Source organism: Lytechinus pictus, unplaced genomic scaffold, assembly GCF_037042905.1.
Source record: "Lytechinus pictus isolate F3 Inbred unplaced genomic scaffold, Lp3.0 scaffold_19, whole genome shotgun sequence".
Classification (NCBI taxonomy): domain Eukaryota; kingdom Metazoa; phylum Echinodermata; class Echinoidea; order Temnopleuroida; family Toxopneustidae; genus Lytechinus; species Lytechinus pictus.
The window spans coordinates 18110294-18122613 of record NW_026974140.1 but is presented as its reverse complement, the minus strand read 5'-3'; the positions used below and the strand labels follow the sequence as shown (position 1 = coordinate 18122613).

Below are 12320 nucleotides of genomic sequence, written 5' to 3'. Positions count from 1 at the left end.
CACAGAAGTCTTCCAAGATAGTAGAATTGAAATGGACAAAGAAATAGACTGACTTCTTGATATGAATGCTGTTTAATTTTCTCATTTATAGGTGTACTTAAATCCATCACAAATTTCCAATTCAGATGAAAGTAAGTATATGGGTTATATTTTGTGATAAGGATTATATTTTGTGTGAATATTATGCAGTTAAAAAGAAGATAAATTTAAATCAGTATGCATTTCTTATTTTTGAAAAATTGTAGAGTTTGCTGGACAAATTAAAGTGACAAATTTAGTTCACTAATGTTGATATTGAATAACTTGTTTTGGTAGAGATACGGAATAGAGTGATTCAATTATTTGTTTGTAAAGTTTAGCAGTGTGAAATCTTTAAATATTTGCATCTTTTTTTGTTTTGTCTCTATCAAATAAAAAAAAGTGATTCTAAATTAGATTTTGACTATAGATTATTTGTTCTCGTCAAATTTTCAACACATTTTTTGTTCATTTTCATCAAAATATGTCGATGTTTCTGAGTGGTAGTAAGTGTAAGAAATATTCCTGGATTTGTATTTGTAATATTAAGCTAAACAGAACGTGATAAGGTTTGCATCATTTACTTCATCAGTCAACTATGTAACTAAATTTGTTGTTTGCTTCGTGTTTTCAGATCTTCTCAATGACATTGGTTTCCACTTTATCAGGAAATGCATAGAAGCTATTGAGAGTAGAGGTAATGTTTATTCTCTTATTCTTCTTAACTCATGCTCTATTTCCTTCTCTCATTTATTCTTAAAAACTTTTATCAACTGCTCCAACTTCAAAAAAAATGTATTGATATGTTCTCCTGCTGCTTATTTTCCATTTGTTTTGTCAAAGATTATAAAAAGTTGCCCACTAGAACTCTGCCTATAGGCTCGGAATGCAATCTGTCAGAATATCAGAAACTTTGTGGGATTTTTGTTGTTGTAATGATTTGAACACAAGGTGGATTCAAAATGAGAATCTGCATTTTCCAATTTCATCGTGTTCATTTTCATATTTTCAAATAAATTGTGGATTGAGTGTGGTGAAACTATTCTTTAAATTTTATTTTGTATGACATTATAGGAAGTTTGAGATTACTAATCCACGACATAGAATCTTCTGATGTGGGATTCAATCTCATTGTCCATGAATAAGGAAAGATGACAGGAGAGAAGATTTGTTGTGAAATCTTAATCTCTCTTTTCTTATACTGTGGTAGAACGCTGAGTGCAGGGTTTTTTTTTATTTGTTTTATTAGGTCTTGATGATCAAGGTTTGTACAGAGTAGTTGGAGTCAACAGCAAAGTTCTAAGGTTAACCTCACTCTGTTTAGGTAAGTCAATCTTTACATTCTGATTTGTCTTTTTTGTCCATAATACAGTGTTACATAGTTGAAATTCATTTTGTTTACACTTTGACAAAAAAATTCACCCAAGAAATAGTTGATACGAATGGTAATTCTCCTTCATTTCCCATTTGCTTGCATTTCTATCCAGTTCTAACTTGTATTGTCAATCAAAATAAATTGATATAAATTGGTATTATTTTGTTTAAAAAAGGAAAAGAAAAATATGGTGAAAATGTTTTGTAAAACTGTATTCGGCTCTCTGCAAAATAGTGTAATGATGTATTTTGAAAAAAAAATTGTAATCCTTTATTCATCTTTGTAAAAATTTATGTAATTATTCATTGTGGTAGACTTTTTGCAAACTTTTTAAAAATCTTTGTATAAATGAATATAATAATGTAGTTTGATTTATTGTAATATTTGTTCTACAGATAAGAGGAAACCTCAGAATGTGAATCTATCTGATTCTGGAGAATGGGAAATCAAAACAATCACAAGCGCTCTCAAGAACTACTTCAGGTCAAATATATATCTACTATTTTATTGTATGGTATTTGATTGATTATGAACAGTGCAGTAGGTATATGTAATGTTTCCATTGTGGTATGACTATAGATATTGACACTGCTTTACAAATTCTACAATGTTTATATTGGTCACAAACATATTCTACAATACAAATTATTCCTCCTTTGAAAGTCTTATCTTAAAATCTATTTGTCTAGAAGGGGTTTTGCCCTGGGGAATGGATATTATTGACCATTTGAATTTGAGTAAATCTCTAATATTGTAAAGCAACAACAATAAACCATTCTTATTGTATTTTTTTTTTGCTAAGCAGGTAGTATAAATATGAATCCGTATGTAATATTGATTGATTTCTAATTTGTATTTATAAATCTTTTCATATATTTATCAACAATCAATAGGAATCTACCAGAGCCTCTCATGACACACAAGTGCCATGATGAACTAATGTTAGCAGCAAGTAAGTTTATATCATCAACCTGAACCTTACAATAATCATGTTGATAACATGCAATTAATTGACTAATATAGATTTCTGTATCATTTTAGGGGAGTTCTCATGAACTGGATACTGTGATTTGAAAACCAGATCGAAGTGATAATGAAGATGATTTTTTATATATACTTTTTTTTCATGTTGCAGAGTCATAGGTATGATATCAGGGGCAATGATTGTAACGACAGGAAATGTTTGATTTTTCAGTGAAAAGTTTTACTTTGATAATCTGATATATTTATGTTTTCATTTCATTTAACAAAATAAGATCTTTTACTTTTTAAACATTTTATATTAAACTTTCTTTGGTATTATTCATTGTGTTTCATTTGTTATATTCCAATTCCTTACTGTTTTTTTTTTCTTCAATTTTCTCTTTAATATTAAATATTTCCCTTTTTCTCTTATCTTCCCTTCATCAGAGCAAGAATCCAAGACACTGAGAGTAAATGATATCCATGCCATCATACACACTCTTCCAGAACCAAACTTTGAGATGCTTGATCTAGTCATAGGTCATTTAAACAGGTCAGACTTCCACATTCCTCTGACTCCGAGTATCCTGTCTTTATTTAATTTTTTAATTAAATAAATTGCTTCTCCACATATGGACTGGATAGGCCTTCTTCAGCTTAGGCACTGGTCATCTGAGGTGTCCAGCCATTTTATGGGATTGTGAATTTGTTGTTGTTGCTATCTGGTACTTTTTATAATGCAAAAGATAATTTGATGTAAACTCTACATGAGGCAACAAAGTATGGGGTTATATGTCCTTAATATTTATCGCGGTTCCAATTTGACAATGACAGTGAGTTTAGTAAGGATTTGTACCCTCACATAACCTACATTAAGTACTAAATGTAGGTATCAATAGTTGTTTGTATGATGAATTATACATGACTGACTGAATGACTGATCAGAATTCTGTTAGTCACTTAAAATCCTTGTAGAGGTTTTACAGTTACTCTGTGTATCTTTCTTGAGCATGTCTTTTTTCCTGGACCTCCTAATTCTCCTGAAGATGAAAGAACATACACATAGAGTCTTGGTTGTCTTATCTAGGACCAATCGTAATGATGTACCGTGAATCCTTCATTTCGATGCATTCACCATGGTAACCATTCATATCTGTTTGTCTTTGTTTGACAGAGTGGCAGGTAACTGTGAAAAGAACCTGATGACAGTAGCAAACCTTGGCGTGTGTTTCGGACCAACGTTAATGAGACCGGAAGAAGAGACGATGAAAGCAATCATGGATATCAAGTTCTCTAACATCATCATTGAGATACTCATATCAAACTATCACAAGGTTCCATTTTTATATTCATCCTTTCTATATATATATATTCTTTCATGGGGAGGGGGCTCTATTTTCTACTTTTCTTGCATTCCGTATTAAATTTTGTAATTAACCCATTACCATTTTGAGAGAAAATTCATACATGCTCATGCATTTTGTATTGATTTTTTCCAGTGGACCAATAAGCGATTGAAAAGGGCTATTTTTGATATGTGGTTAAGGGCCCCTAGCCGCTTTTTATAGCTAGCCTCAGTGTGAGTTTCCCCTAATTGTATTTCCATTAAAATAATTACTATGGGTATCTTTTCCCAATTTGAATCTTTTGGGACCACTGTCTGACATAGAAGAGGTCAATAATGCTTGTTTTGCATAATCTGGTCTAAAAAGTTGCCTTGACTTGGGCAAATATTTGACTTTTGGAAGGACAAATTATGGACGTTTACCTGTATATATTTCTGTAAGCATTTTGAGGAATATATTGATTTGTTAATCTTTTTAAATCCTAATTCTATGACAGATCTTCAAGACTACTCCAGATGGTTTACCTCCAGCTCTATCAACCAGGATACCTACGACCAACTTCCCCAATTCAGCCTCTTCCTCTATCTCCTCCTCGTCGAGTGCATCCTCATCATCCAGGGCATCACCCATGCATGTCAAATCAGCCACGCCCAACTCCACACCTAAAGACGGGAGACAGGTGCATGCCATGGATAGTAGCAGTAGCACGGTGTCAAGGGAACCATCGCCAAGGAGACCAGGTGAAACCTTTAAGAACAAGTGGAATGATAAATTTAGGAGGACAGACCATGCCAATCGGGCCAATAATAATGCAACGCACCTGCACAATGGGGGCGTGACACAGACCCTCCCACGTACCCCACCTTTTAGGACGATGGGTAATAGCATGTTCTATACCAGACCTATGAATTCCCCTCCACCGGTTTCACCGAAGCCCAAGTCTCCCCCACCGGTGACACTCCGATCTAGGACTCCCCAACCACAGTCACCTACCCCTAGTAATGATGCTTTCCCACGTAGTGTCACCCCCAGCCCGGGTTCTACCGCACCTAGTCTCACGGACACTAATTACAGTGATATTCCTGTTTACAGTCAAGTTGTGACGTATCGCTCTCACAAAGACCCTAATACCAACCAACCCAAAGAGACACCAATGCATGGAACATCAATGAAGAGTCCTCCACCTGAGCAGCACAGTCTGGAAGGCAACCGACCGGGGGAATCATCCATGTTGATGGAATCAGGACGAGTGGCAGCGCTCAGACGGCGCTTCCTGCTCTCACCTCACACAGACAAGCCAGGTTTGCGAAGCGAAGCGGTGGATATCCCCCGACCCACTTCCTCTGTCGCCTCACTAGCCCGCTTCTTCCAGAAAAAACCTAACCAGGGTCGCAAGCCCTCCAGACCGGTGTCCGGGAACACTAACATTGGTGTTACTAAACACCATGGTGGTGATGATGGTGGTAGACATGTGGATGGTAGTAGTGGTAGTGGTGGTGGTGGTGGTAGTAATAGTGGTGGTTGTAGTGATGTACCCTGTGGTAAAGCTGGTGTGATCCTCCGCAAGCCTCGTAGGAGGAGTCTTCCTTCTTGGGTTATGCAAGGCAAGCCAGGTACATGTCATGAATACAATACAATATTTCTTCATGAGAGCTCATTCTATTTCATGCTGCATCAGTGTCTTTTAATCATTCAGACAAAGTCTAAGGATTTCTGGTTTTCTACAATCAGAACAATTCTTTCAATGAACCATATTTTTTGTACATTAAATTGAAGTTCATCTGAATGTCTTTTGTGGAGTAATAAGCAAAATTTTCAAAATTTCATAATTACATGTTCAAACTTTGACAAAAAATATGTGCATTGCTCTGTTTGCTCTGTTTGTTCCAAATGCTAATCCCTCCATTACAAACTTTCTAATTGCCGCAGAACCACTGCAAAATTATATGGCGCATGGCCCCTTTTCTATAATTTCACAAATCATTTCGCACCAAGTTTGTTAAAACAAGGCAAGAGATAACAAAAGATAGAATTAAAGCCTTTCATTTGTGAATTCTTATTTACAAAATGAAAACATTTTATACAATGATAAATTGCTATAACACAACTGATTATTATTCTTAAACATATGAAGGAAAAAAACAATATTTTCATGGGGAGGACAGAAACAAAATTCATTGAAGAAGCCCAGATGGAATACACTACCAGAAAAAATGCTTTCAATCAAATAATTCAATTCCATTTAACCATCCCCTGCAAAATTTTCATCTCTAAAAATTCTCTTTTGATGAGTAACATCCAAATGATGCAGTATTAAATCATAACTCTCATGCTGGATATTGTTTGGATTTGTTGATATGCATGCTGCCTGGGTATATGTTGTGATGAATGCCTGCATGTGGTATTGTATGTTATCCCCTCTTTATAATGTAAGAGTCCCAGGTATAGGCTTAGCTGTAATTGTAAGCTAGTAATTTTTAGTAATCTAGAAGGAACATAAAGGTTTACTTTTGATTTAAGATTTTGAAAGTGACAATGATTACTACACATACTTAATATTACTTAATTGAATAAAATTTTTAGGATTTCATTCATTTACATTTCTGATTTAATTTTCATCTCTTTATTCATCTCCCCCTGCTTTATTCAGTTTAAAATTATGCCATAATTTTAGCATTTTGATTCTTCTTAACTTGTTTATTTGATTCATTCTATTGAATGCATTAATCATGTTTGTCCTAAAAAATTGACAAAATGCTGTCAAGTTCACTTGTGATTTTAAAGGATTTATTACTAGAGAAAGAAAAAGAGAAATTAACATATAACCAATATACACAAAGAGTAGTCGTTTTTTATATAGATTTATTTGGATTTTTTGGAAAAGCAAATACAGATCTCAAAAGTCACAGTGTACACATGATATGGAATAATATTTAGTATTATCTTTCAAAAGTTTGCAAAATACTTCAGTGAGAAATTCATATGAGGGTGGATAGAAGACCTTTTGTGTTGATGTTGATATGATTTGCTGTGTGTTTCTGTTTTATTTTGCAATATGATTTATCTCTCTCTCTATCTTTTATTTTTAGCTTCTCCTTGATTCTGTGACTTTTTTTTCAGATATATCTGTTTTCTGCTTATCTAGTGTTGCATCCTTGTTTCTGTATTCCAATGCTAAATGCTTTATCGTTGTTCGTTTACCCTCCCCCTCCCTGCTTTCCTCTACCAGGGCCCCTTTTCGTAAAGAACTTGTAATTATATTAACCTTGTCGTTATGGTAACTACCATCGCTCAGCAGCCAATCAAAATCAAGGCTCCCACGGTAGTAACAATAATGTTGAAGTTAGCATTAATCTTAAGTTCTAATGAAATGTGCCTCAAGGCTCAGTAACATAAAACTTTGTGATTAATTGTAGGGTTGACTTTTACAAGTGATCATATACATTAATGAATACAATTGATCATATAAATCAGCCCTACGATTGATTGCTAAGCTGAATGTAACCAGCCCCTGATGTGTTTCTTACCTCCTGCATGTTTGTATGTGTCTCCCTTTGTATGTGTGCTCCTCTGCTCTGTCATACCAGAAACAGAAAACTTGCTGTGCGTCTGTTGTTCGTATTATAGTTTTAGCCACCAGAAGTTCCTATACTACCACTAAGCTACTACCACTACCACCACCATCATCATCATCTTAGCAACAGTTGTCTACCATTCATCATAGTAACATTTCTGCATATATATCCATCTCTTCTCCTTCATCAATTTTTTTGCCTAAATATGTTATTTTTTTCTTCCACTGCTTAAAATCATCAAAAATACCAACCTATTTGTTTTTTTAATTCAGACTGTCCTTTTCAACAAAAACTGGGATGTAATGATGTATAGTTAATTGAATAAATTCAGGTCGGATAGTAATCCAGATAGTTGTTTGAGTTTAAGGCATCAGACGCAGAAAGTGATATATGAATGATATATCACATTTAAGAACTGATATTCCTTTTTTAAGTTTCTCAAATACCCTATTCACATATACAATATTAGAATTGAAGAGAGAAAAAGATGGATATATTGGTATATGTAGTCTTGCAGGTGAAAAGCTATTTCAGGAAGGGGCTAAGGCATTGGGTGAAGCTAATCCATTGCTAGGGGTCGCAAGGGGATTATACTAATCTCACAGTCATCATTAATCCAGATCTGTTCTTCCACCAAGCTTCACAAACTTGGCTTTGTCATTATATGTGTGTTTCCCCCAGTCGGTATGCCATGACAATCTGATGCCTACAATAGCCATTTGCACAAAACCTGAATGCTATATTCCATCTGCAAGCAATGGTCTTTGTAAATCCTGAATCAGCTGTACCCTTTCTCTTATAAGATCAAGAAATTGAATTTGGATTTCTTTTTTTGTAGGCATCGGCCTAGCCGTGTATGACACAAAATATTTGAAGGGCTGACTAGTGTGCACAAACAATATGGCCCCTGGTGGGAGTTTCGTAAAACTAATAAAACTGCTTGTAAAGTTACCCGTGACTTTACGCACGACTGGAACATGTTCTTAGGTGCTAATTCAGCTACATAGGGATCTATCATGTAGCACAAGATAGGATAACCAGTCGTGTGTAAAGTCATTTGTAACTTACGGACAGTTTTATGAAACATCAACTGGAAATGGTGTTGTATCCAACTTGGCTTGATATGCCAATGCCTTGTTCTTTTAAAAAATAGCATGCATAAAAACGCTACATAGAAGTGTTGAATACAGAATTATTTGGTATTTTTCTAGAGGAAAATAATGAGATGAATCAGATGGAATATTGTTTTCAGGTATAGAATTTGGATTATGGTCATTCCTACATTGTCAAAGCACAGAATTAACCCAATGGGTTAGATGCATTATAGTATAGTTCATTGGTCATTTATACTGATCTGTAGAGGGGTGATCAGAATACCTGAATCAGTGTAGTAGGTATGCCCTTGACCTTGTAGGAAAGATTTGCTTGGTGGAGTGTTTCATGAAGCAAAGAATCTTGTGATTTTCACTGACATGTTATAAGCTACTGAAATCCTTGCATCTGATTGGCTGGGAAGGAATTTGTTAGTGAACATCATTAGTCGTTTCATGAAATGCTCCCCAACGAGTGAGTGACTCCAACATTGTAAAGCCATGCATTCCCTGTCCAGTATAGCTTAGAGTAGTTTTGTCAGTGTTCTAACTCTCTCCGATCCACACCCTATCACACTAGTTGCACCAGACCATAGCCCACGTATTGAGAGAGTTGTGACATTATGTCAAAGGTCCATTCATGGAGTGTTGGGTGATGTTTCATGAAGTTGTTCATAAGTTATGAAGGACTTGATGCACGACTGATGATATGTTGTGCTAAATGAAATCCCCAATATTACCTGTTTTCACATCATTATAATAATGATAATATAGGGTATTTATATTGTCCACCTTGTTATGTGCTCAAAGCACTCCTAAGTTAGATTGTGAGAGTGAAATTCCTATAAACTCTAATGAAATTTTGACCGATTATAAGGTTTTCATTCAGATGCTTGTTACTAACAAGAAGTTATATTCTAGAAAGAACAGATTTCTACCTTTGCTGATAGAAACACAAATGATTGAGAATCTGATTTAGCAGAAGAAGGGGTCATCAGTCATGATCAGGGTCGATGACGCGGAGGATTATCATTTGTTCATGGGGGGGGGCATCTATTGTTTCAAGATACTCCTCTGCTCTTACGCCCATGGTCATGTAAAAAGTCATGCATAACTTACGATTAGCTTTTACCATCCTGAAATGGTTTCCAAAGATTTTTATAGAATGGAAACCTTAAGATATGTGGTTGTAACCTAGAATCTGTACATGTATGTATGTCACAACTTTCTCATTAAGTATGCTATGGTTCAGTCTTCAGATGACCATGCTTACTACCAAACTCCTCAAGAGGGTGGTATTCATCTTATAATGAGCCTCTTTGATGATTTTCCTTGAAAAAAACAATATAATTTTTTTGAAGACTCATGGGGCCCTGAACTTCTCAGATGTATTATTAAATAGATATTTTTTGGAGATTTTTTTAAAGTGCCCCTGGTAAATCCTGCATCTGCCTCAGAATATAGATTTACTATGTGGATTGTAGATGCTTAATAAGCTTAATACAAAAGAGTTTTATGTTGATTGGGAAATTTGAATTGTCTCATGTTTTGGACAGATTTGTAATTGAAGTCTGACAGAGAAATGTTTCTATGACATGAAGTAATTCTTTTCTATTGTAAGATTGGGCTGGGCTTAATTTCAATTCAATCATAAAGTAAATTATATTCATCGAGAATAGGCAGTTCAACTAAAAGAAAAGTGATAAAAAGTACTCTCGGTTTAGTTTTAGCGTGCATTATGCAGACACTTTTTTATTGAGGTACTTTGGAAAAAAGTAATTCAAGAAACCGTTTCTTTTTATTGTGACCAATTTATTTAGAAAAACAAATTAATATTCAGGTTGTACTTCTATGTAGGAACGTTGATATCTGTACCTGCTTGCTCACTTTCCTTTAATGTAAAGGCTAGATATTCCTCTATCTAGGTCTAAATTTATAATTCATTTCATTCCAAAATTACTTTTACCGACATGTTTCTTTATTATTTACTTTTGATTGGAACTCCATTAAAAATTGGATTTTATAATTGTTTATTTGGTATATATGAGGACCAGTTTTAGAACGAGAAGGTGCATGAGCCAACACTTCCCCTGACCGTCCTTTATATTCCAATGAGCTCCCTCGATATTATAGGTTTTGACCTTTGACCAAGATTTGAAACCCTGACCAAACAGCATAGCACACACACAAATTGCAGCAGATATATTTATCCTGTTTATAAGAGAATTATATTTTTTTCTTTATTATGAATACTCTAACTGAAATGAATTAGTAAATGGTAGGAAAGAAAGGTCATATGTTCTTTTGACCGTTTTAGTGCTAGGTTTTCACTTGTGAATATTATCAATAATTGGAGAATAACTTACAATTACATGTGGAGATTTCTTCTAAAACGTTGGTTCAGTTAGCTGTATCTCCACTATTATTGTGCATGGTGAAGAAGACTGCTGACAAATCATTTCTAAATGAATGGGAAACGATTCATATGGGATAAAGAATATCAAATCAAATGTTTAAGGCATGAAAATAAGATCATAAAAACAATTCATTGGCTATCCCAATACCACTTCCCTTCATTCTCATATATATTTTTACCTTTTTTTATGAGTAAAGAAGTGTATATTGTAGTCAATTGCTTTTAGGACTAAGTATCTGAAAGCAGAGATTAAGGATAAAAGTATGCTAGGTTATTTTACCGATCACGTTTTAAGGTACATAATAGCCTTAAGTCTGGATTAAAGCACTTTCTAAGAGATTAAAAAGCACCCAAAGAAGTGCATGGCTTGTGTATTTGCAAGGCCTGTGAAGAAGAATTATCATGGCTGTCTGATAGGTAATTAATTTTTTTATAAATCAGCATTGACAAAAAAGAAAAGGCTTAGATTAATTTGGTTTGGTTGCAACTTAATGTAGGATAAGTAATGCATGAGGCAATACTTTCGTAGTTATAGATAATGCCTAGCATTTTGCAAAATGACAATTTATATTCAGGGGACCATTTCATGAAAGTTGTCAGTGCTGACAAGATGCCATTATCTGACAGTTACCATGGAAACAGTCAGATAGTTGTACTTCATAAATATCTAATTAAAACCAAGGACTACTTGTCAGAGCACTAATATTGATGAAACGCTCCCCAAGTGTAACTTTGCTATGCTACTGATCTAAAAGCATGCTGAAATCTTGTAAATTGCTCTCTATATAATTATATAATGTTTTACTATTGATTTATTTTTGATGGTATTTTTATACTCCCCTAATCCTACAATGAAAACAGTTGAGGCTCAATACAGCAGTAGTAGCAGCCATGAGTCCATAAGTTCACAATCGTCGCTGTCTACGCATTCTTCAAATTCTTCACCACCGACCAGTAAGAAAGCAAACTCTCTCTCGACAGGTAGGCCTACATACCGTTGCATGCTGTCTCACCTCCCTACCTTTCCTTATTATTTTATATTATCACATTTGATATTCATTTTACTCCTTATCTCTGAAATAGGATTATCTTTTGTTTTGGAACAGTACAATGTTCTTGAAAGACATAATGCTCTTCAAAATATCACAGTTCATAGATTTTTTTTCTATTCACCAATATACTTCATTATTTTGTCATAGATTCTGTTGGTCATTAGTCACTTATGATTAATTTCTTTGTGAATTAATTTCCCTCGTAAAGGATGGATATTTGGTTCAAAGAATAATTATATTCATCGAATAAGGATCCTTGTAGCAATATTTATCATGATTGTGTTTCCATGAAGTATTGGGACATCATTAGGATTCATTTTATACTCGCTCACCTGACCAAGTTATCACAGATATATAGCTTAGCATGCATGATATTAATGTTCATCACCAATAAGTGAATTACAACTTGGCACATAGCCACTTTGTATACTCTGCTTGGTCTTATCCCACATCGTTTAATCCTAGTTCATCAACCTGTTGATCT

At 34.5% G+C, this 12320-nt stretch overlaps 1 protein-coding gene across 7 annotated transcripts in view; it reads left to right on the top strand.

Annotated features, from left to right (window-relative positions):
* LOC129260765 (rho GTPase-activating protein 26-like) overlaps positions 1 to 12320 on the top strand; it is a 99831-nt gene that overhangs the window by 66939 nt on the left and 20572 nt on the right. For 5 of the 7 annotated variants that reach the window (XM_064114483.1, XM_064114481.1, XM_064114484.1 and 2 more), the window contains exons 15-23: positions 92 to 131; positions 653 to 715; positions 1268 to 1342; positions 1789 to 1876; positions 2287 to 2345; positions 2804 to 2909; positions 3531 to 3690; positions 4199 to 4442; positions 11646 to 11765. In XM_064114483.1, coding sequence (XP_063970553.1) covers positions 92 to 131; positions 653 to 715; positions 1268 to 1342; positions 1789 to 1876; positions 2287 to 2345; positions 2804 to 2909; positions 3531 to 3690; positions 4199 to 4442; positions 11646 to 11765 — 955 coding nt within the window. Of the gene's footprint in view, positions 1 to 91; positions 132 to 652; positions 716 to 1267; positions 1343 to 1788; positions 1877 to 2286; positions 2346 to 2803; positions 2910 to 3530; positions 3691 to 4198; positions 5004 to 11645; positions 11766 to 12320 lie in introns of all 7 variants that reach the window. The other 2 variants (XM_064114479.1, XM_064114478.1) reach the window with 1 other exon arrangement.